The 23,459-nt window shown below is 33.6% G+C and overlaps 1 protein-coding gene across 1 annotated transcript in view; it reads left to right on the top strand.

Annotated features, from left to right (window-relative positions):
• LOC124355811 (outer dense fiber protein 2-like) overlaps positions 1-23,459 on the top strand; it is a 96,671-nt gene that overhangs the window by 26,439 nt on the left and 46,773 nt on the right. Inside the window, exons 4-11 of the mRNA XM_046806966.1 lie at positions 3,293-3,378; positions 3,578-3,736; positions 4,284-4,470; positions 5,543-5,781; positions 7,440-7,610; positions 12,436-12,545; positions 16,274-16,508; positions 17,152-17,262. Of these exons, the coding sequence (XP_046662922.1) occupies positions 3,293-3,378; positions 3,578-3,736; positions 4,284-4,470; positions 5,543-5,781; positions 7,440-7,610; positions 12,436-12,545; positions 16,274-16,508; positions 17,152-17,262 (1,298 nt within the window). The remainder of the gene's footprint in view (positions 1-3,292; positions 3,379-3,577; positions 3,737-4,283; positions 4,471-5,542; positions 5,782-7,439; positions 7,611-12,435; positions 12,546-16,273; positions 16,509-17,151; positions 17,263-23,459) is intronic.

Here is a 23,459-nt window from a genome sequence, read left to right as displayed (position 1 = left end):
CTTGTAATACTTAATAATTTACATTGTTCAATTGTTTTAAAATTCAAATAGCTATAACTACTGAATGAATCCACCTTTTGAAGTCCGGTTTACGGCATTGTACTCTGCTAAGTAAGACCTTTAATTTGATACCAAACTTGACCTATGCTGCTATTTAAGAATTTTGTCTGACTCCTTGTGGACCGTCCCCCATAGGGATTATCTGGTCGGTAATTGGGCAGATGTATGCGTTACTATCACCAGTAAACACGTGTGAACTTTGGTATTTTTTTTATATTGTGGTTTAAAAATTAAAAAAGAGGTTCCAGACTTAATTGACACCCTGTATAATATATATATATATATATATATATATATTTATATATATATATATATAGGTAAAAAAGAAAACAAGACACTTTTCTTCACTTTTTAGTGCTTAGTATTTTGTCATTTTCAGTGACATTATCAAAAGTATATATAATAAAAAATATAAAGAAAGAAATATGATTGGAAATATATTACAAACAACAGTAACACACGGTATCTAAACAAATAAATAAATCATGTAACTTTCCCTAAACACAGAAAAAGATATAGAAGTTTGAAAAATTTAAATTAACTATGCTTTAGATTTAATGTACCTGGTGGTTTTATTTGGAGAGCCAATATTTTGATTTGTTCATATCTTCTTAATAATATTTGATTTGTTCATATCTTCTTAATAATATTTTTTGTAATCTTTATTTTGATAATTTTTAAATTTCCTGATACCTATTTAGAGAGAAACAATTTTTAAAGGTTTGATTGTGTTGCACAGCATGGGCAGATACGGATCTAAGTAAATTTTTGATGTCGAACATCAAACGATGATTGTTCATACTTAGCTTTAGTGATGTTGATTAGTGATGTTAATATTTCTCCAATGTAATCTTTAAGGAAATTTTTACAGTTATAATTTTATATTTATATAGTACATTTTTGCTGTTACAAGTGATTTCTTCTGCAATTGTTTTATTTTTAGTAATGCAGCTTTTGTAACAGTTTTTCAACTGCATCATATTGCATATTCCATGGCGACATTGACATTTATTACATTGATGGTGTTTGTCTTTGAAATCTAAATTGTTGCTATTACTTTGAATAGATTTTGAAGATTTTATAAATTCTTCAAATTAGGTGGCATTTTACAAAATAATGCTAGGAGGTATATTAAAAATATTCTTTGTTTATGGAGATTGTTCTAAAAATGTTGCCGGTTGTCATGATTCCATTTATTCTGTGTAATCCAGGATGATACTGAGTTATAAATATGGCATCTCTTTTCACAATATTTTAAACTTGGTTTTGGTTTTTGGGTTTAGCCATTTCACTATTAGTCAATTTCTTAGGGTATCCTCAGTTAATTAATGAATTTGACAATAATGTTATATAATTGTAGAAATTTTAATCCGTACTGCAGCTCTTAAAGTAAGACCTCTGGGGACAGATTCTTTACATACTGTGTATGGCAGCTCTCAGAATATATATATATAATTATAACTGGTAAGTTTGTTGAAACTTTATACCTGGTTCTTTTTCATGTACTCATATTTATATATATATATATATATATATATTATATATATATATATATATATATATAATTTATCTTTGAATAATTGTGGTGTGTAAACAAAGGAAAATTCAATTATTAGTTAACTTTACCTCCATGACGCTTACAAGTTTTTCCTGAGATACATTACGCTTGTGTAATTTTCCTACTGGTGCCTACCCTACATCAGAATGGTCTACACTAGTAGGTTATAGTAATATAGCTGATTGCAACTACAGCTGTATGCTCTTCTTGTTTCCCTGAAGCTATAGCTCATAAGTATAAAACTAATGTTACATTTTTATCTTCAACAGTTTTTATTTGAGGCTGATTACAAAATTGCATAATTTCCGAGCGTAAATGCCTATAACATCTCATAGTTGTAAAATAAAATTTGTTTATGTTTTTGTTTTTAGAATATTATTTTAAGAGTTATATTAATTTAAAATAAAAATAAACTTTACTAACCAAAAAATCTAGTGCGCCCCTTTAAGTAGGTCTATTCAGCCTTTTTACTTGTGAATTTCAATTTAATTTAGGTAGATTTTCCATTGATTAATGATGTCAAATATTACCCTTTCAGTGGAAAACCATTTATTGAGAATAATATGCGGGATCGCATTGCCTAGATGTGATGCTTAAAGTTCTGATATTTACTTTTATTTTTGTTATTTGTATGTTTGTTTATTTAGATTACTTCTGGTCTCAATTAATGCAAAAGAGAAGCAATTATTTTCTGTAGTAATATGAAACTTTCAATGTATTTTTTAGAACCAATATTTAAACAAATATTGTAAAGGGTCAAGGAAAAATTTTACCTTATCTGAATTCCTTATTATCTGCTATAAATAGTTAAAACTCATTGGGATGCTTCAACAGAAACATTTGTTCATACAATGATACACACCAGAAATCCTTGATAGAAGCACAAGGGGAAGCATCTTTCGGGGTAGGTAGCAAAATCGTAAGTGAGCTATCTGCGCATCCAAGACATTGTCAGGATGGCTGGTGTTGATCTTTGAGTCAGGGGTTTGATTCCTTTACCTGACATTAGGGATTTGTGGTGTCTGGTGTACATGTGAGAGTCACTGGTCCATGTGTAAAGCTTCTGGAGGGCCCACCCTAACTTACAGGTGGTTGGATTGGGTGAAAATTGATGAGATCAGTGTTATTATTGTTTAAGTGTACAAGACATCTGTTTTTATTTTTTTTTTTAATAAAAAAACATCCACTTTGTGTTATTTTATGTTTTGCATATATTAAATCGTGACCTTAATAATAGATTTAAGAGTTAAAAACTATTTAAACCATAATAACACTAAACCATGAAAAACCTGTGTTAAAAATAGTGTTTCAAAGTGTTAAGAACTCAATATTAGTTATAAACTACATGCAACTTAAAATACATGCATACTTAATAGTCCTACTGTACAAACTAGATCTAAGTTAAAAATGAATAAAAAAACTGTCTCCTATGGTAAAATTACTTAATTACCGTAATAAGCATTAATTTTTAGTTTGTTTGTGTACTTTGAAGTTGAAATTTGAGATGATTTAAATGAGTGCCTTTAATTAAAAACAATATTGTATGTTTAATTTATAAATAGTTACTTTATTATTACTAGTGCTTAAGTTATTAATCTCCTTCGTCAAGTTAAGCATTCACATACTTTTTACCTATAACTCTGGATAATGTAATAATCGTCGTCTTTGTTCTAGCTGGTGATGAAGGAGGTGATGAACAGCAAGAAGAGGAGGGACAGAAAGAAGATGAGGGAAAGACAGAGGATGCTGCAAAAGAGAAGGCAATAAATATGAATTTTAGAATTTTCGACTGAATTTCTTGCTTAATATTACGTAACTTATTAATGAGATGGATTAATTTGAGTGAATGTATTTTTATGTTGAGACAAAGTTAGTTGGCCCGGTTTATAATTACAAAAATTAAATCACTTTTGCCCCTTTCTAAGGACCATATATTATAATTACACTTTTCTTTCATAGGATAAGAAAAAGGAAACCAAAAAACTCTTTGATAGTAAAGGCAGTTTGCTGGAAACTGAGTCATTTGTGCGGGAAAAATTGGAAGAGTTCAAACAGAAACGGGCAGCAGTAGCAGTGCTGATCGGTGATTTGCAAGGGAAAGTTAAAGAGTACAAAGAGGTAAGAATCTTTTTGAATTTATTAATTTTAAAAGTATTATATCCTGTATAATTAAAACTAATATCCAGTACCTTATTATTTAGAACTTATATGTGTTATTGTTAAATGCTTGTTTTGTAAGATAGTCATGTATATAAACATAGAAATTAGGATTATAGTAAATCTGGGCTTAACATAGTTTTGTTGTATTTCTTAGGTTGTCTTAGAGGATATTCAGGAAAAATTCAAAAGAAATTAAGAATAGATAAAACAAGATGGCAACCAGAATTGCAGATTTTGAATTTAAACTGTATCAAGAATTTTCTGTCTGAATTACTTAGATTTTTTTAAAATATTCACTTCTTTGACTTAATGTGCCTGGATGTGACATCTTTTGACTGTATTTTACCCATTGTTCCACATTTGAATTCCTGCTCTACAATTCTGCTTTAATATCTTGCTTAGAAGCTAGATGTATACATTTTATACTATATAATTTTAAATCACTATTCCTAGAAGGATGTAGCTTGTTTCAATAACACATACATTTTTATTTTTCATAAATTAGAAAGAAAATCCCACTGATGATGATATTGCAAATCTGAAAAAGTACCATGCAGCTTTTCTTGAGAAACTTGGCGAGTACGAAGACATGACTAGGAGCCTGGAGAGGCTGATGGGGATGGCAGATGTGCCAACTTCACAACTTGACATGACTATGTCGGGACCTCCATTCTCAAAGCCAGCAAAAACCGGTGAGGAGAAAAATAAGCACTGCATTTATATTTAACCTACATTTTCTTTTGTAGAATTTAATTATTCAGTAGAAATATGCTACAAAAAATTGTAGAAACAATGTACATTAAAAATATGACTTGATGCACCAATAGTTTCAAAATGTATATTAAACTTTAGCTTAAAAATAGTAAAACGAAATTGTTATGAGTGAGAGAAACTTTATTTTACAATTATCAAAATTGAGAATGGTGTAGTACAAAAAAAATGGAGTAGTTTGATACAGATATATTCATGGGAAGTTGTTAGGCCAGTCCAGATATTCTGCTATGTTGTAAAATGGTCTATGAAGCTTGAAGATGTGCTCTGAAACCTCTTGATTCGGTTTTCTTGATTTCAGCAGGCAGTCTATTGTAGAATTTAGCACCAGCATATGTAGGTTTCCTTTTAAATCTTTCAGTGCTGTGAGAAACCAGGTTGAAGTCATTTGAATGCCTAGTACCATAAGAATGGAATTGTCCATTCTGTACAAGGCCTTTTGAATTAGCTAGACCGATGGTTTCCAATAGATAAATATTTTACCCTTTAAGGTGGCTCTACAGCTTTCCCTTTTTCCTAGACTATGCAGCAACCTCATGGCCTCCTTCTGCATTATTAGCACTCGCTCAAGGTGATCGTGCAATTAGGCCCCCAAAGCACGATGCCATATCTTAAGTGTCCCTCGAAAAGTGCATTATAGCTAGTTTTGGCTGCCTGAGGCAAGGCTGTAGCCAACATCCGTCTCAAGATGAAAAGTGAGCTGCTCAGCTTGCTGCATAATTGGTCTATACGATTAGCGCAGGAAATATGGTTGTGTAGTATGACTCCTAGATGCTTATTTGACTTAGCACAAGTAAATTAGGAAGAGCATGAATGTCATCTCTCTTGCTTCCATAGTTTATTTGTATGGTTTTGCTTTAATTTAGAACAAAATCATTGGAGCTGCAAAAGTCAAGAGCCATGTTGAAAGCTATGTTTATCTGCATTTCAAGATACTCCACAACCCCTGATTAACTCATAAGGACAGAGTCAGCATACATCATGATTCAACAGTATTGGTCTGCAAAATAAGGAAGGTTGAAAGTGAAACGTATGAACCTTTCTGGGCCCAGGTCAGACTCCTGGGGTACTCCTCTAGTGATGGGATGTTTGGTAGATTTTACTGTAAATCTTGCTCCGTTCCCAGATTCCTTCAATTCTACCAGCTGTTCACTATCCTCCAGATAAGTTCTGAACCAATGACATACTGTTCCCTAGAAACCAAGATGTCCAAGTTCATCAAAAATAAGCTTGTGAGTAAGACAATCAAATGCCTTACTCATGTCTATATGGATGCTTATGACATTATTGCTTTCTTCCAGTTTGTTTAAAATCAATTCAACAAGATCCACTAAAGCAGTTGAAGTTGATCTGTTTCGAAGGAACCCATTTTGACTTGTTAAATCAATGTTGTTTGCTCTCAGATGTTCAAAGATTCTTACAAGAATAACCTTCTCTATCATTATCGCAAAGGTTGATGTCAGCGATATCAGTCTGTAGATTCCCATATCACTCATTTGTCATGTTTTGTGTAAGGGCATGACCTTTGCAGTCTTCAACTTACTTGGGAAGCAACCTTCACTTAAACTGAGGTCAACGATGTGAAGTAAGAGTGAAAGTAATTTCTCCATGCAGTTTTTAACCATCATAGAAGAGTACTCATCTAGACAGGCAGAGGGTTTGGATTGAATTTTTCTTATTATTGTTCTCAATTCTCTTTCAGAAGAAGGTTGTAGCACATTTAATGGTATCCTGACATTCAGAGGAAATACTTTTCTAACTGCAGGTTTTTCTTGAAGATTCATTTGTTTGTGTTTCATCTGCTATAGAGGTAAAAAAATGCATTAAAACTATTAGCAATTTCTGTTGCATCCTCAATTTTTGAATTGAAAATTATGATATGGTCTACATATGAGATATTGGGAGGCTTTCTTTTTCCTTTCACTGTTTACCAGGGTCCAGATAGGTTTGTAAACAGTTTATTATTGAATTATAAAGTAAACATGTAATAGTGTCACAAGAAGCAATGTTTTATACCTAGTTTTACTCTGCGTTTTAAGCCTAGTCATTAAAAAAGTCCATTATTTTTTTCATAATCTACAACAGTGTATTTTAACTGTAAATTTAAGTACATCCAGATACAGAAATTATCACTTTTTAATGAGTCCCATGAAGGTTTAAAGGGATTTTAGTATTCACTTTGATAAATTGTGGTTTATCACTCACTTATGAACTGGTCACCTAGAGTGAAGAACAATTAAAATTAAAGGTTAAAATCTGTATTGAAGGAAATTCTTTTTTATGCATGTGACTGTGTTCACGATTTGGGAGCCTGAAAATCGAACTGTGAATTAGGAACAGTATTTGAGATAGTTGAGACTTTTAAAGATAAAGGCTCCTAGATCATAAGAATATTTTCTGTAGATAACTTTGACCAATTAAAAATTCATATGGATTGTGGAGGTTTTAGGGTTATTTTAGGGTGTAATGTTGATCTTGATATAGTGGAGATGAATGTTATAGTGAAAGAACTCTAATACCTATCTATGTTATGTCCAATATGACAAAAAATGTACACTTGCTTAAATTATGTTCTTAATTTTTCTCGGAGGCAAGTTAAGTTTTAAAGAAGTAAGAATGGTCACTGTTTTTTCCTACGTCAGTTATTTTTTTATCCAAATCTCATATGTAGACATTTTGTAAGTTTGTTTGATGGACCATAGCAGGAGAAGAAATAATTTATCTCCAAGCTAATAAATCTTTACTTGTATTAGTTTACCATCTTTTGTGTCGCCTTTACATACTGTAACTGCACTACAATCTAAATTAATAAAAATGGTTGTGCAAGTATTGTTACTTAGGTTGAAACTTTACTTGGCTCAGCTAGTGATAGATGGATAAATGTTGACAGGAGACTCCTGCTCCCGAGAAGCAGCCTGAACTGTCTGTACTGGACACTGATTTGGAGGACAAGTTGCCGAAGCTAATCATGTGTGGGACAGATATGGGTGACAATGTCCCAAGGATTATAGTTTGTGAGCCGTTGAAGAGAGCCGACTTGGAGCCTTTTTCTAAGTCATCAGTAAGTAGTATAAAATGATAATTTTCTTAACCTTTTCACAGTTTTTGACATAATATTACACATTGTTATATTGTCCTTGGTTTAATCTGTTGTCTGCTGTAATATTGCACAAGAAGAATTTATATGACAACCAGGTGTGGAAGTAGTCTAGGCATTCTCTACTAGATGTCAGCACTTCCTTGGCCCTTTGTCATGAATATTTGCACCTTGGTAAATTCATTGTAGTTACACAGTGCAGTCAGCTAAGTTTATTGGCTGAGCTTTAATAATGCCTTCTAGAAAAATACCATTTCTGTCTCTCTGCCTGTCTGTGTGTCTATTTACCTGTCTGCTTGCACAATATCTATAGACAATAGACAATAGACAAGTTTCTTTATTGACATATTCTTAAAGAATAGTAATAGAGTCACATATTACAAAAAGTTAGCTTATAATGAAACAAAGTCAAGGTTTTTGTAGTCTCCATTCTCCATTGCAGGCGTTCAGGAACTCATCCAGTGTATAAAAAGGTTGATTTACTAGGAGGTTATGCAGTCTTCTTTGTAGGGCATTCCTCTTCAATCCTTTCATTGTATCTGGTAGAGCATTCCACAATTTCCGGCCGATGTAGGATGGCTTTTCCTCAAAGATTGCTGTGCGATGTGGGGGCAGAACATAGTTAGTTGCATGACGAGTATTGTACGAGTGGAAGTCTTTCCCTGTTTGAAGACTCAGACTATGAGCATGTAGAATAACTTCTTGAATGTACAGAGCAGTGATAGTCTTTATGCCAAGGGCTTGGAAGGCTTGCCTGCAGCTTTGTTGAGGTACAAGGTCAGCAAGGATTCTGATGGCTTTTTTCTGTAGGATGAGCACCCTGTTGAGGTTCCCAGCAGAGGACCCACCCCATACAGCAAGCCCATACCTCATGTGCGTTTCTACTAGTGAATAGTAAGCTGTTTTAGCTGTTTCTAAATTTCCAGTCCATTTTATGCGCCGCACAGCATATATACCTGTGCTGATTTTTTTACACATGCCATCTACATGCTCTGTCCAGTTTAGACTTCCATCCAGGATGACTCCTAGAAATTTAACGTGGTTTTCAATTTCTACGTCAGGTATTTTTGGAATCTAAAATATGAACTGACCTATAGATTTGAAATTGCATGAAACTTCATTCCTATATGAGGAACACTGAGTTCTATGATGGTGCATGTCACTCCATAAGATTTGGTTGAGGTTACAAAATATTGTTTCATAGGTCTAATGGCAATGGTAATACCGGAATAAATCTATTAGTAAACAAACTCAATACATCCATAAGAGATTTAGAGATTCAAATATGTGACATATTAACACATGCAGTCTAACCTATCCTAACACATACAATATCATTTTATAGTAGCTTGGTGTATAAATTTTTATGATTTAAACACTGGTTCTTTGTGTGAAGTTTGTTTTAGACGATGGAAGGATTGTGAAGGAAACAGGATTTCAGGAAAAAGACCATCAGGAAACCAAAGATGAATTGGGATGAAGCCAACATAATACATCGGGAACCTCATTTCTTTAAAAGAAAATTAATCGAGGCTACATACATTAAATTAGCAGACCAACCAATCAGTCAAGATTAGGCCGCTTTGGTTGCCAATTCTGAAAAATGAACTAAAAAGAAAATCAAAAGTATCAAACAGATTAGATATTTGTAATAAACCAATGCGGAGTCACGGTATAGTTTTAAGAAGTTCATCTAGCATGAAACAATAATAAAAAAGGCCAATATTATGAGGATGCCCAATTTTCAAATACGAACGAGTATATAACCACAGTGATAATACAACATGTTACTGAATTAACACGGCATGTTCCAACTTTGTATACCTTTATTAACCAATTTAATCTTTGACTCCAATATAATGTGTAAGAAGCATACAATATTGATCCTGAACTTTCTGAGCATACCAAATAGTCCCTTGAGTTTTTTTATATAAAAAAAATACTTGCTTGTTTATTGTTGTTTCTTCAATCAATCAATAATAAAAAAAGGCCAATATTATGAGGATGCCCAATTTTCAAATACGAACGAGTATATAACCACAGTGGTAATACAACATGTTACTGAATTAACACGGCATGTTCCAACTTTGTATACCTTTATTAACCAATTTAATCTTTGACTCCAATATAATGTGTAAGAAGCATACAATATTGATCCTGAACTTTCTGAGCATACCAAATAGTCCCTTGAGAGTTTTTTTATATAAAAAAAAATACTTGCTTGTTTATTGTTGTTTCTTCAATCAATCAATCAGTAGGCTTTATTCGTGAACATCAAGTACAGAATAAGGTTCAACAATCGATAAAACAAATAAAAAAATTAAATCTAAGTAATACATAACGTCATGTCTCTCCTTGGGATGTTCTACAGCATGTCACAAATTCTTCCAGGCTGTAGATTGATTCTCTCAGCAACCAGGTCTTCAGGCTTCGTTTTAGAATTTCAGGATTGTCTTCTTTCAGCTTAGGTGGGAGTAGATTATAGAGTTTCGCTCCTACATATGATGGTTTTTTGGAAAATAGAGATGTCCTGTGTATTGCCAGGCTGAAGTCTTGAGCATGTCTTGTTTGCAGGCCATGAAGATCACCATTTCTAGTAAGTTTTTGTTTGGAGGCATGTACAATGACTTCAATTATATAAATAGCCACAACTGTCAATATTCTTAGTGTTTTAAATACCTCTCTACAACTATCTTGATGTTTGAGGGAGGCCATGATTCTTACTGCTCGCTTTTGAATGAGTAGGATCCGCTGAAGGTTCTTTGAGGACGAGCTGCCCCATAGAATCACTCCATATCTAACATGAGACTCAAAGAGCGAGTGATAGACTGTCTTTGTAGTCAATTCTGTACTCACTGCCGTGGTTCTTCTCAGTACATACAAAGCGGTGTTGAGTTTTAAGCAAAGAGAATCAATGTGGCTGTCCCATGAAAGTTTGTCGTCAAAAATCATTCCAAGGTGCTTCGTTTGTTTAACAGTTGCGATCTTGGGTGTTCCAGAGACTTTGTTCTTGTGCTTACCCAAAATCATCTGTGTTGTCTTCTCTTCGTTAAAGACCAAGTCGTTTGCTATACAGTACTCATGAGCCATGCTGACAGATATGTATGAGGCCATTTCTAAAGCCTCAGCTGATTTGTTGTTGGATAGCAGCACAGTGTCATCAGCATACATGATTGTCTGACTGTAAGGTTCCATGAATGTGGAGAGGTCGCAAGTGAACAGAACGAACAAGACTGGTCCCAACACAGACCCTTGGGGAACTCCTCTTTTTACTTCTCGTGAAGCAGATTTTATATTTACTGTTCTTCCATTAATAGTCTGTTTCAGTTCTACTATTTGTCTTCGTTCACTTAGATAGCTATGAAACCATTGAAGTGCAGTGTCTTTGATTCCTAGCCTGTCAAGTTTTGTTAAAATTAAACTGTGGTCAAGGCAATCAAATGCTTTGCTCAGATCCAAAAATGTGCTATTAACCGTGTTTCCAGCTTCAATGCAGTCAATAATCTTTTCTACAAGTTCTGTAAGAGCAGTCAATGTTGATTTTTCTGGTAAAAAGCCATGCTGTCCAGCAGGTAAAAGATTATTCAGTTGATTATTCAATTGACCCTCCACCAGAATCATCAGTCTAATAATATTCACTAGCACTAAAAATATTTGTTATCCAAAAGTTTGAATTTTTATTTTTTCTGTAACCCTCTATAATCTACTTTATTAGTCATGTTCATACCTCACCACTTCAGCTTTACTCCTATTTTTCATTGATATTAAGATTTCAAAGCCCACTTATGGGGCATAATATTTTAATATTGATGTTGTCCTGTACTGTCTGCTTTATTTGTGCTTAAAAATCATGTTATTTAATGGGATTGAAGAAACTGTTTACTTTCAAAAGGTTAGTTATGTTTGGAAAATTTCTTATGCAAGTTTACAACACAATGATCCACTAAGTGTTCTCATTTTATCACACATTGTTTCTGTTTTACAGAAAATAAAACTATGTTGAAAGTGTTTTAGGAGGCCAACAGCAGCATAGTTGTATGTGGTCTATCTAGTATATACATGTAATATGTATTTGTTCAAACTGATCAATGTTTAAATTAAGAAAACTTCATATGAAACATTGTGACAACACTATACAGGCAATTCGTCAGCCCAAATATGAAGTGGCCTTACTGCCAAAATTTAAAAATGTGATAATATTTTCCCAGATCTTGACTTTAAACTATCAGAAAAAGTTAACCGTATGATGTAACAATATTAATTTGTGATTAAATGTATCCATGACAGCACTGATTGCTCATGAAAGTTTTACCCTCCTGGTTTTACCCTCCTGAAAAATTTGTTTCAGCAGCTATGTCACTCTGTTTTGGGTGACAAATAGTGTAGCTCTGGAGTGTATTTGGTGTGGGAGGGTTCATGTACTTCAGTCTTTTAGTCTCATCATCACATGATTTTCCAGACAGGACTCCAGACTAGTTTAACTTAACTATTACTACTATATTATTAATTAGTACATAAAATATTAATACCAAATCAAATACAAGGTTAATACACCATAAAATCTTAATTTTATTCCAACTCAATTGTTTAGTGCAAAATACAAAAGTCTGTTTTAGAAGAAAAACGTCATCTAGTGGTAATGGTGCAGACTTTTAAGTGAATATCTCAATAAAAGAAACTTATACTAATGATAATTTTTCTAGATAGAATTGGAAACAAGGATTTTGTGGATATTTTACATCCAAAAAACTTAAATAAACTAAGTGTATATTTAATATTTGTTTATTAGGGAGGAGTTGGTAGTGTTGGTGAAGGTGCAGGTGTTATCCAGAAGTTAAACAAATGTCTTGAAACTCAGCAAGAACTAGCTGCTGAAAATGCAGAAATGGCTAAAATGAGGTAATGATTGAATTTATCTTATCCTGGACTTGACAACATTATAAAATTTTCATATAATATCTCTTATCGCCTAAAGAACCTCATTACTGCTATAAAAATGAGGTTCATAGCAAGACTAAGTAAAGAAATGAGTGATATTTGGATCATGCTCATTAATTGGGCCGTTATATACCACATTATTTGTAGATATGCAGAATTTTTAAATCATGTTTCTTAAGTCATGTTCCTTAATTACTTAATGCTAAAACTGGCCTTTTCAGACCCCCTCCCACTTATAACGGACTTATAACGGTAAAACTAGCCCTCTCAATACCCAGGAGGGCTAGTTTAGACCCTCTTCTGGCTGATTTATACCTTCCAGTTGAACTTACACTGGGTACAGTTAAATCCAAAGTGTCACTTAAATATGAGCTACATTATGAATGTCCAGGAGCTGCACATCTAACAACAAACTAACCACAAATATTGAGATATTGGGGATACAAGGGTAGATCGATAGGTCTAGTCTATTGCGGGAGATGACTGTTGGAGTTGGTGGAGCTCCGCCAAGTTTTAAGGGTTGTTACTTGACATAAGATAGTGCCACCTCCTGCTTGCTTTGACTGGAGAGGCTGATACAAGGCTAGCTGGCTTTCCTTTCCTCTAAGGAGACATGGCTGCCCATGGCCTTATCTCCTGGATCTTGATGAGGCTGCACCTACTCCCCAACCTTATCCATCCAGAATATTCTGCCACTCCAGAATCACAAAAAAATTTAATTCTTCACCTACTTGTCTTGAGAGAACAAAAAAAACCCTCAATACTTACGTAACATTGCTACCAACAACTCCCCTAACTTTTATATTACTCTAAAATTGTAATATAATTATGACAATTTCAATCTTCAAAATAAACTGTTATTTACTGATATAAAATTAACATTCGAAAACTTGTAAAACATCATTTTTAACTGTTTTTTTGTTTCTTCTTGCTATGTAAGTTTTTGCAATTTAAAATAAATTATTGAAATAGTTTTCCCTGTCTCCTTTTAGATATTTTAAATAAAATCTAAATGTAACCATACTATAGTGAGACAATCACTACTCTATCTCTCGGCGTACTGTTACATTAACTGTAATGCGCATGCACTGACAGATGATCCAGCGTCTATGTGCTTGTCACATCAGTCACTCCTAAAATGATGGACCACTTAGTCATATATTTTACCAGCTTGAATAGTTTAATTCATGATAGAGACATGATTCACCCACAATGTTTCACAAAGTTTTGTCTTCTTAAGAGAACTCTGACTTCTTTCCCTTTGCTCTTTTGAGAAAGGGGGCATATAACACTAAATTTTGGGAGGAACATTTAGCAAATTTAGTGAACAATATTCCAAAAATTAGTTGTTAAGTTTAATAGTGACATAATGGCATGTAATGCTAATAAACATCCTCCACCTCCACCTATGGGGGTTATGTAACTTACATATGGCCCATTATATTTTAGCAAAAGTATTTGTAAGAAAAAATATACAATTAATTAATGTTTATGAATTCTTTTAATAAGTTTAACACTTTTACCGTATCATGAAATTACAATCACTTACAGTATCATCCGGTCTCACAGACCTGAGGGAGGTTTTTTGCTGTTTTTGGGCTATTCTTGTTTTTTAGTTCAGATTTAAACACAAAATATATTTACAATTATTCCCTGTTGGTAAAAAAACTACAATTAATATTTTTTTAAATTTTTATAATTGCAAAAAATTACAAAATTTAATAATTTGGCGAATTTAGGATGGACAATTATATTCTAGAATACTGGTATAGTATAAATCTGTATTTACAAGTATCAGAAATACACATACGTTTTTACCAAAGCAATTAAAACTAAAAAAAGGCATAAGTACATACAACAAAAGTATCCACAGATTTTAGATATTCTGGACACATGAAATGCACAACTTTCTGCTGCACTCCAAACAGATGGGTTGTCCGCATTTGATACATTTGTAATTGGTTTTTCTTTCCCTAGCAGCTGGGCACTTGGAACATGTCTTCCGTTTTTTCCTGTTTGTCATTAGGAACACATTCATTAGGATTTGCAGCTTCTGTTTCTCCAACGTACTCCGTGATGACGCGTCTAATATCCCTTGGCAAATTTTGAATTTCTAGGCGTCTTGTCATGTGAGGCTTTGTAAGTTTTAAGGTCAGACGTTTTATGAATTCAAGTCTTGTAATTAGTGGATTGTTACCTAAGGCTCTTGCTCTTGCAGTAGGCCCGGGTAATGGTCCCCTCAAAATGTTATGTTGAGGTGTTCTGCGCTGCTTGGGTGGCTCCTTTCTGCACCATACGCTACCATCTTTCCCCCAAAAAAGTCATCTTCAGATTCCTGAACCAAATAATTTTCGACACTATAGTGGATGTCATCTTCATCTTCCAGTTGGGGTTCATCAACAGCAAAACTATCATCACTTTCACTTTGGTTTAGTTCGTTATCAAACACTACATAGTTTGGATCTTCATCCGAATCGTCAACAGGCTCATCGTCACTATCATCCCCTTCAACCTTATGTAGGAGTTGTAAAAGTCGCTCGTTAAATCTTACATCGTTCACTCTTAAAATTTCCGAGTCACTCATGACTATAACAAGTTATAATAAAACATAAAAACAATAATATATAAACACATAATAACTATTTACACTTTAACCGTATCACCCGGTATGACAGACCGGTAGAATAGTTACAGTAACCGTATCATCCGGTACAGTAGACCGTAGCGCTCACAAAATAACAGGACTGATTCAAGGTCAAACGCCCTAGACAAACTAAAACCAATGAAAAACGGCTCAGGAGAAACCAATTGACAGCTACTGAGCGTGGAGGGGGCAACCGAACACCAGAAGTGCCAATTTCAGAAACATGAAATTCCCCTCCGGTCACACAGACCGGTGATACGGTAAAAGTGTTAATATAATGTATGTAATATGAATATAGACCCAGGGATATGAAAAAATAGCACATTTATACCTTTTACACAGACACTGTTACTTTTAAGTGAAAAGCAATCACTTCTAGTTCAGTGGATTCTCTATGTATGTGACACCTAGTCTAATGCCCTACTGCTCAGAAGTAGAGGCTTGTTGGTCTAATAGCACTCTATCTTTTATGCTAGAATTTGGGAATATTCCAGTCTGGCTTTGGTCTCCAGTCTGAGATAAAACTGACACGAGTGTCCATCCTAAATTAATGAGGTTGGTTTGGATGATATGTTATGAGATTAAATTTATTTGTTATTGTACCATATTTAATATTTATATTTGATGTTTTGTTTACTGTTTAAATATTAAAAAGAATTTGAAATAGTTCACTTTTTAGTGAACATACTAGTCAACTGTGGCCATTGAACAAGTTTTGGTCAAATAAACATAAACTTTAAATACACTGTAGTATATAACTAATTTTAAAATTAAATGAATCAGTGATGCAGTGATGTACTACAATGTAAGTAACCAATATAAATTTGATCTTCAATATTGAACTGAATTTGCCATTAAATCAAATCATACGAATATATATCATCTGTTTTTAACAAATAATAACATATAGTGCCAACTTAATCGAATCTTAACTGAGGTCTCATTCTGTTGAAAAGACTAATATGAATGTTATTATTGCAAATTGTATATCTAATCATGATGAATTTTATTTTTAATTTATTTGATGTAATTATTTCAACTACAGACACCAACTCCAACAAGAACTTCTGGACAAGCAAGATATGCTTGACTGCATGAAACAGAAAATGATGACTATGGAGTGCGAGAAGTACAGAATCCAATCTGAGAACTGTGAATTACAAAAGCGATTGATAATGTCACAGAAGCCCGGAGACCCACCGATGTGCAAACGTGAGCTCTACATGAAGTTGAGAGGAACATCGCCTGATGCGTGCCCCATGGGGGGTAACAAGGACCTGGTATGTCGATGTAAACAGAGGAATTATCGTTAATAACATCTAAAAATCATTAATGTACACTTACAGTAGTAAACGACATTACACAACATGATCTGCTTTTATTTTATTTACTTATTAAAATGCAAAATTATAACTGAATTGCTTTTGTGTAAATTTATCTTAGAATTTCTTTTCCAACATTCTTTTTTTCATTAATAATTTAACTGTAAATTTGAACAGATAACCAATTTATATTGTGCTTCCAAGAAAAAAACAAATATTTCAAGTTACAGTACAATTAAAGTTTTTAGAAAAAAATGTTTCCCAACACTGAACAGGGTTAAATTTTTAAAATATTTTTCCATGCAAATCTCTGGCATTGGATAAAATGATAGTTTAGGATCATGAAAGTTAGGGAAACTGTAATAGCTTCTCTATAACATTGGAGAATTCAAAATTCAAAGTTCAGACGAAGAAAATATAAAAACAGATTTAAGTTCAATATAAAAATGATAATCATAATCCATTGTACTGTTAGTTCATATTTGTATTTTGTAAAGTAAAATACGACCTGAGTATTTTTTGTTGGTGAGCTTGATATTGAAAGTGGATATACAGACTCAAATTACAAAATTATCGCTGCAGTGGCGATTGCTTGTGCTAGGAACAAGAATTGGAAAAGATGGGTGGTGATGTCAAGAATATATATTCCGAGCTAGAATGTATGCAGAAAGAAAAACTGGCTCTGGGGTATTCTACATCAGTAAAGAAAAGGGTATGTATGGTAAGTACAGGACTAACAGTTCAGTTAATTGTGTATCAAATATTTTTAAATCATCCACTCCATGACTATCTAAAGTTAAGAGATTAACATATCATTGTTTCTACATGAATATAACTTTTTTTGACAAACACTCATACTTCAAGTTCGTAGTATTGGTGGAACAGAGATGATCCAAGTGGATGTGTGTGATAAGTTTTATTTTAGTTATCAAATGAAAAATTATGTAGAGTAAATACTTAATTAATATAATTTATAAATGTATTAATGTTTGTAGTTTTAGAATTGACTGTTATGAACAAAAATAATTTTTATTTGTGGAAATGTGTCATGTTTTGCTTGTTTGGTTGTCTAGATATGACAATATTGAAAATGGTGTTGATTAGCAACTTTTTGAATGAAAATAGCCCAACAGTTCCCCTCCTAATTTGATGGCATATCCTAATCAGAACTTTCTAAACACAACACTAAACAAATAAAACAGTCCTTCCGGGTTAGTTGGAATAAATAGGTAGTTTTGTGACACCTGAAATATTATAATTTATTTATTCTCATACAATCTATGCATATTCAATATCTCAAATACTGTTAATTATGAAATGTTTTGCAAATTTTAAGGGCATTCCCAAAAAACTTTAGGTTCATGAATGGTGTTGTGAAATTTTAAAATTTGATCAGCTGCCATTTTGAAACGAAATTGCGTACCAAGCTGACCAAAAACTTAGACAGGATATTTTTATACCATCAATTATTTTATGTAGGTTCTACTTGTTGGGACTTGTTGGTATAGTTATCATTTCAACACACCTTTTTATTTAGCATATGTATTATATAAATAAACTTTTGAACGGAAGGTGGTTTTGGGTTCTGGGGGTCATGTTCGATGAAGTTATTTAGAACGTTGTCTAAGTGCTACCATGAGTATAATTGAAATAAACTGATTTTGTATACAAAATCTACCTAAATTATCCAACTTTGTGTAGTATTCTGTGAAAAGATTTGCCATTCTATGCAAAACTCTGTTGCCATTCTGAAACATCCTTGTTGCTCACGATACAAACTGTAATTTTTATTACATTTCACCATTAGTGCTCCATTTAATGTAATAAGTAAACTCAAACTATAATAACAAAGAAATTATTTAATTTAAATGTAATTTATTGAAGTAATTTACTTAAAAATTAGTTGCAATTAAAAAAAGCAAAAATTTTAGTGCAGCAGTACTATCTACTTGTTATTACACAGTACTGGCTATTACTGTGCAACTTTTCTGTTGCACAATTCTGATATGGATCTATTCTCACATAAAGTCTAAAGTGGAATAAACTATGAAAACTGGTGAAAAGTTTAAATCAAAGCATAATGAGTTTACCGGAGGGGTACCGTGACCAATATTGGAGGGGGGGGGGGTACGCAAAGCATATTAACATTTTGATACTTTGAGGGGCAAGATTTTTCTTGCTCCTCCATTCGAAAATATGTCCAGATGCAACCTTACATATTTTATTAAAATACTAACTAATCTATCATAACTGAACATAAAAACTAAACTTACTCCACTAGCTAAAACATTATTTTAAAATGAGAGTATTAAGGCTGTACATAAAGAAACAAAATACATTATATATAGATGTATCGATTTTCATCTAAACAGATTTTGTGGTTAATAGATGAAGGATTAAGAAAGAAACATTTTAAATTACTTAAAAAAAAACTTTTTATTCACCTACAACTTAGAAATTTGAATGACTTCTGGCATCTGTCCAATTATGACATGGAGTGTGCCATGTCGCACTGTGCATCTACTTTTTGATAAACTGATAAGCCTCCTCATCTGTATATCTTATTTTTGCATATTTTTTCACAAATTGAAAATGTTTTTGCAGAAGCATTGATGAAATTGTTCAAGCTATTTACAACTGAGAGGCAGTTAATCTTCACAGTAACGCATCACAGCTAAGTCCAAAAGCTGAGCATGGTAATTTGTGTATAAATGCCTCGAATCGTTAGCTTTGAATTTGTCTTGTAATCTTGATTTTTCCTCTCATATAACTTGCTCCATCATATGTTTACCCTCTCATTTTGTTAATATTTATTCCTATTTCTTGCAAAATTCTTTTAATAGTGAAGTATGTACTGTATTATCACCTGTTTATGCCAGCAACATCTGATTGATAATATAACTAATGTATACTGATCTAAAACTGATCTGCAACACTTTCACCAATTTGCTTGTATTCTGACAAAAATTGTGTCGATTTGAAATGCATCTTACTTTTTTCTTACTTTCTAAACTTTTCTAAGGCATTTTTTCCAGTTTGACACTCATTTATTTGTAGACGATTATTCCCCATGGCCACTTTTAATGTTATAGAATAAGCGACAGGGAAAGCAAAATCCAGAGTCTATAATAGAACTGTACTCAAGTCACTAAAACTCAGAATACCACATCTCTTTGGATTGCGTAAGTTTTGAATTTATTTAATTTACTTTGAAACAGTTTTTTGGCTGAAAAGGCCCTCGTGAAATATGTGGCGTTTGAGGACTAAAAGCAGGCTCCTCACTTGTAACCCTCGCTTCAGTATTGGCATCAGTTGAGATTGAATCTACTGGCTATTGAGAAACATTTTCCTCTACACAAGACTTTCCATAATATATTTTCCAATGTCAAATTACATTGTTCTTGTTAACTTAACTTTTTATTAAGGAAATAAAACATATATGTTTGTTGGACATTGTGATGAAGAACACATTTAGCTCTCACCAAACAAAATTGAAATAAAAAGTACGCAGATATGCAACATCATTCACTGTCACTCTACTGGACGGTCCAGTTCTTGAGGGGTTCTGTGACACAAAAATACTGCTCACCACATTGCTTCCTCCCCCAGCAACTCAGAATAACAGATCATTCCAATCTTCCCCTCCCCCACTCCACCACAAGTCAGACCCAGGACTGTTATTTCTTTGATAGAAACGCTGTGCTGCCTGACTGTAGAAGACAATGATGAGAGTAATCTTGTAACAACTACAACATCACCGATCTGATGCTCACATTTTCAGAGAGGCTATATTTAATATGTCACATGCTCATTTACATGTCTGTGCTGTTTTAACACGTTAGCTGCCACGCCGACCCGATTGGGTCGGCGGCGGGATTTTACAGGACTTTAGTAAATCGATCTGTGACGTTTATCAGTGGTCGTTAGCGACTATTTTAAGAGTCATACTATAAGAAAAAAATAGTATAAATGTTATAGAATATTACTTTTGTAAATAAAAAATTTGTATTCTACATAAATACTGTTGGATAATAGACGATATTTTGCCGACCGATCGGGTCGGCACATTAAATTTTTTAGTTTGTACACTGTTATTTTGCTGAAATATGAATAAAATTTGAACCCAGTTGTAATATTTTTTGCGGAACATAATAAATATAAAACTGTAAATGTGTCAGAATATTTTTTTAATGTTACATGTTATACGTTAAAAACTACTTTCACAAAGATCCTTCCTATTTATGTAAGTTCTTAAAACACTCTTTACAAAGAAATGGTTTTGCAGGACATTTTTCACAAAATGTAGTAATCTTCTTGAGATTCTTGGTTGCTTTTCGGTCTCCAGTTCGTGAAGCTCTGGCATAACAAACTTTGCAGTTTTTCCGGGCTCTCCTCTTGTTCTTCCCCTCGCCTACAAATATTGCCGTTTCGGATAAGTGGTGATGTCCAACTTGTTTGACTGGCTCGAGTTGTCCATTTTGCAACCCTTGAAGTGCATACACAATTTTCTCCCTTAAGGTCGTAATGGAGTAGAGATGTTTGTTTTTACTTTGAGAGTTGACCCCCGCAGCATCCTTGTAGACGAGCCAGGCATTGACGACCGCTATACCCAGCAGGAACTCTTCTGCGACTTTATGATACCATCGCATAGATTTTCTGATGGCTGTGCTATACGATGACATCTGGTCAGAAACATCAATTCCCATCTTCACCTTGTTGTATTCGACGACCACAAGAGGTTTGAGACTGGGTTCGCCCTGTCTGGTTTTTTTTCCCAGTGTCAACATAATCAGCAGGATGTTTGGTCTACATCATTTTCACTTCTCTTTTATCAAACCATTTGGTGTAAACAATACCACTTGGGTGTTCAAGACAGCTCATTTGACCCTTCTTCAGATTCAACTGGTCATCGGAATTACCAGGAATGGTTTTTTTTTGTGAAGGAACCAGGACCTGTTGCTGATTACACTTCCGACGAGGTGAGTGTTCCTTGCTAAAAGCATGTGGGCAAGATCGACAGAGGTGTAAAAATTATCGACATACAGGGTATGCCCTTTATCTGGATAATCTCTCATGAGATCCATGACCACTGATGCCGCTCAGGTTATCTTCAGTTCCTGTCCCGGCGCCCATGTAAACTTTCATCTTGTATGTGTAGCCAGTAGTGTCACATATTTTGAATAGCTTAATCCCATACTTGTGGGTTTTATTGGGTAGGTACTGGCGAAAAAGAAGTCTTCCTCTGAACGGGATCATGCTTTTGTCAATCACTACATCTTCACCGGGAGTTTTCCTTCATCTTAAAAGAGTCGTTTAGACGATCGATAATAAAAGGCCAAGAAATTTTTTCATTTCATTTGGATTAGTTGGCCGCCACTTGCGGAGTCTGCTACTACGATTCAATCTCAGTGTACTTAACACCTGAGCAGCATTCCGATTAGTTTTGTCTACCATCATTTGTATTAGATCATCAGATAAGTATTCATAAAAATATTCTTCTGGTTTCGCATTTTGAGGCAGGCCAAAAGCAAAGTTTGATATTTCGTCAAAAACAATGTGTTTCTGTTTACCTTCAAACAGCTGCCATTTTTCAAGTTCATCTTTTTTCATTTGCAACCTGTTTTCAAACTTTTAAAATTTTCTCCTAAATTAACAGTGAAATCTTGTCTATCTATACCTTCAATATTTACAACTTCTCTTTCGACATTTTCAATATTTACATTTTCACTTTCACTCGATACAATCACATCTTCAATAACAGAATCAATCATTTCATCCGAACAATCCATACTCTCTATAATACCAACTTCATTGTCATCGGATTCACTGCCTGGCACTGAGTCATCACTATGGAGGAAGTCGGGGTCTTCGTCCGTATCGTCCATCTCACTATTTACATTACTGCCCCAACCATCATCACTTACACCATCCATATTTGGGTCAAATTCACTAGAAGGGGCTTCGATTGCTCTTAATATGTCATCACTGTCTAGATTGTCACTCATGATTAACTAATCAAACTTCAGCAGAAAGAACAACAGCTCGAAGTAGACTGCGAAAAAGCGCCAAACTGACAATAGAAATAAGAAAACAAACTCAAGTTTGGCTAAAAGGCGCGAAACAGCTGGCGGGATACTCGAGAGTCGTTGCATAAGAACAGCTGACGTGCTACCAACCTCTCAAACGAAATATATGCCAGTATACACGGGCGACCAATCGGGTCGGCAAGTTTGTTTTTTCAATCAATATTCGTTAAAAAATATTGATGCCAACCCAATCGGTCCAGAATTTTAAACGATTTATTTTAAAAGTTTTAAAGTATATCTTATTGTCATAGTGTATAATAAACACAACTAAAGTAAAAATAACTGACGGTTAAATTTGGCATTACGCCAAAAATTTGAAAATATGCCGCCGGCAGCTAACGTTTTAATAAAGCATACAATGATAATGAAATTTATATCGTTTTGGAAAAGTTAAAATGCGAGGATATTTAGTCAGGAAAAACTGAAGAGTTTCTTCTATAAGTGTTTTCCATTTATTCTAAATCCTCAAATGTACAACTAGAAATAAAGTTAAATATTTCTTTTAATAACATGTGAATATTAATAAAACTAGTATTAAAATATGTATACAATTTTCTTGTTAAGTGTATTGATGTTTTACAATCTTCAAGAATAGAGTCAGCTCTTGGATTAGAGAAGTGCAACTCCATAAATTAAAAAGTCTTTGGTCAGGTGTTTTATAAAAAGCAATAACACCAAATTAATAATTGAAGGTTTGTTATTACCCTATCATGCTAGTCATGATATAGATTCCCAACTTCAGGACTACCATGAGCATTTTCAAAACGGATTATTCTCAAATGTTAGAAACTTTAGGTTAAGGAGTAGACATATTTCTGGTCCC

This window comes from Homalodisca vitripennis, chromosome 2 (assembly GCF_021130785.1).
Source record: "Homalodisca vitripennis isolate AUS2020 chromosome 2, UT_GWSS_2.1, whole genome shotgun sequence".
NCBI lineage: Eukaryota > Metazoa > Arthropoda > Insecta > Hemiptera > Cicadellidae > Homalodisca > Homalodisca vitripennis.
This window is presented reverse-complemented; position numbering and strand designations above follow the sequence as displayed.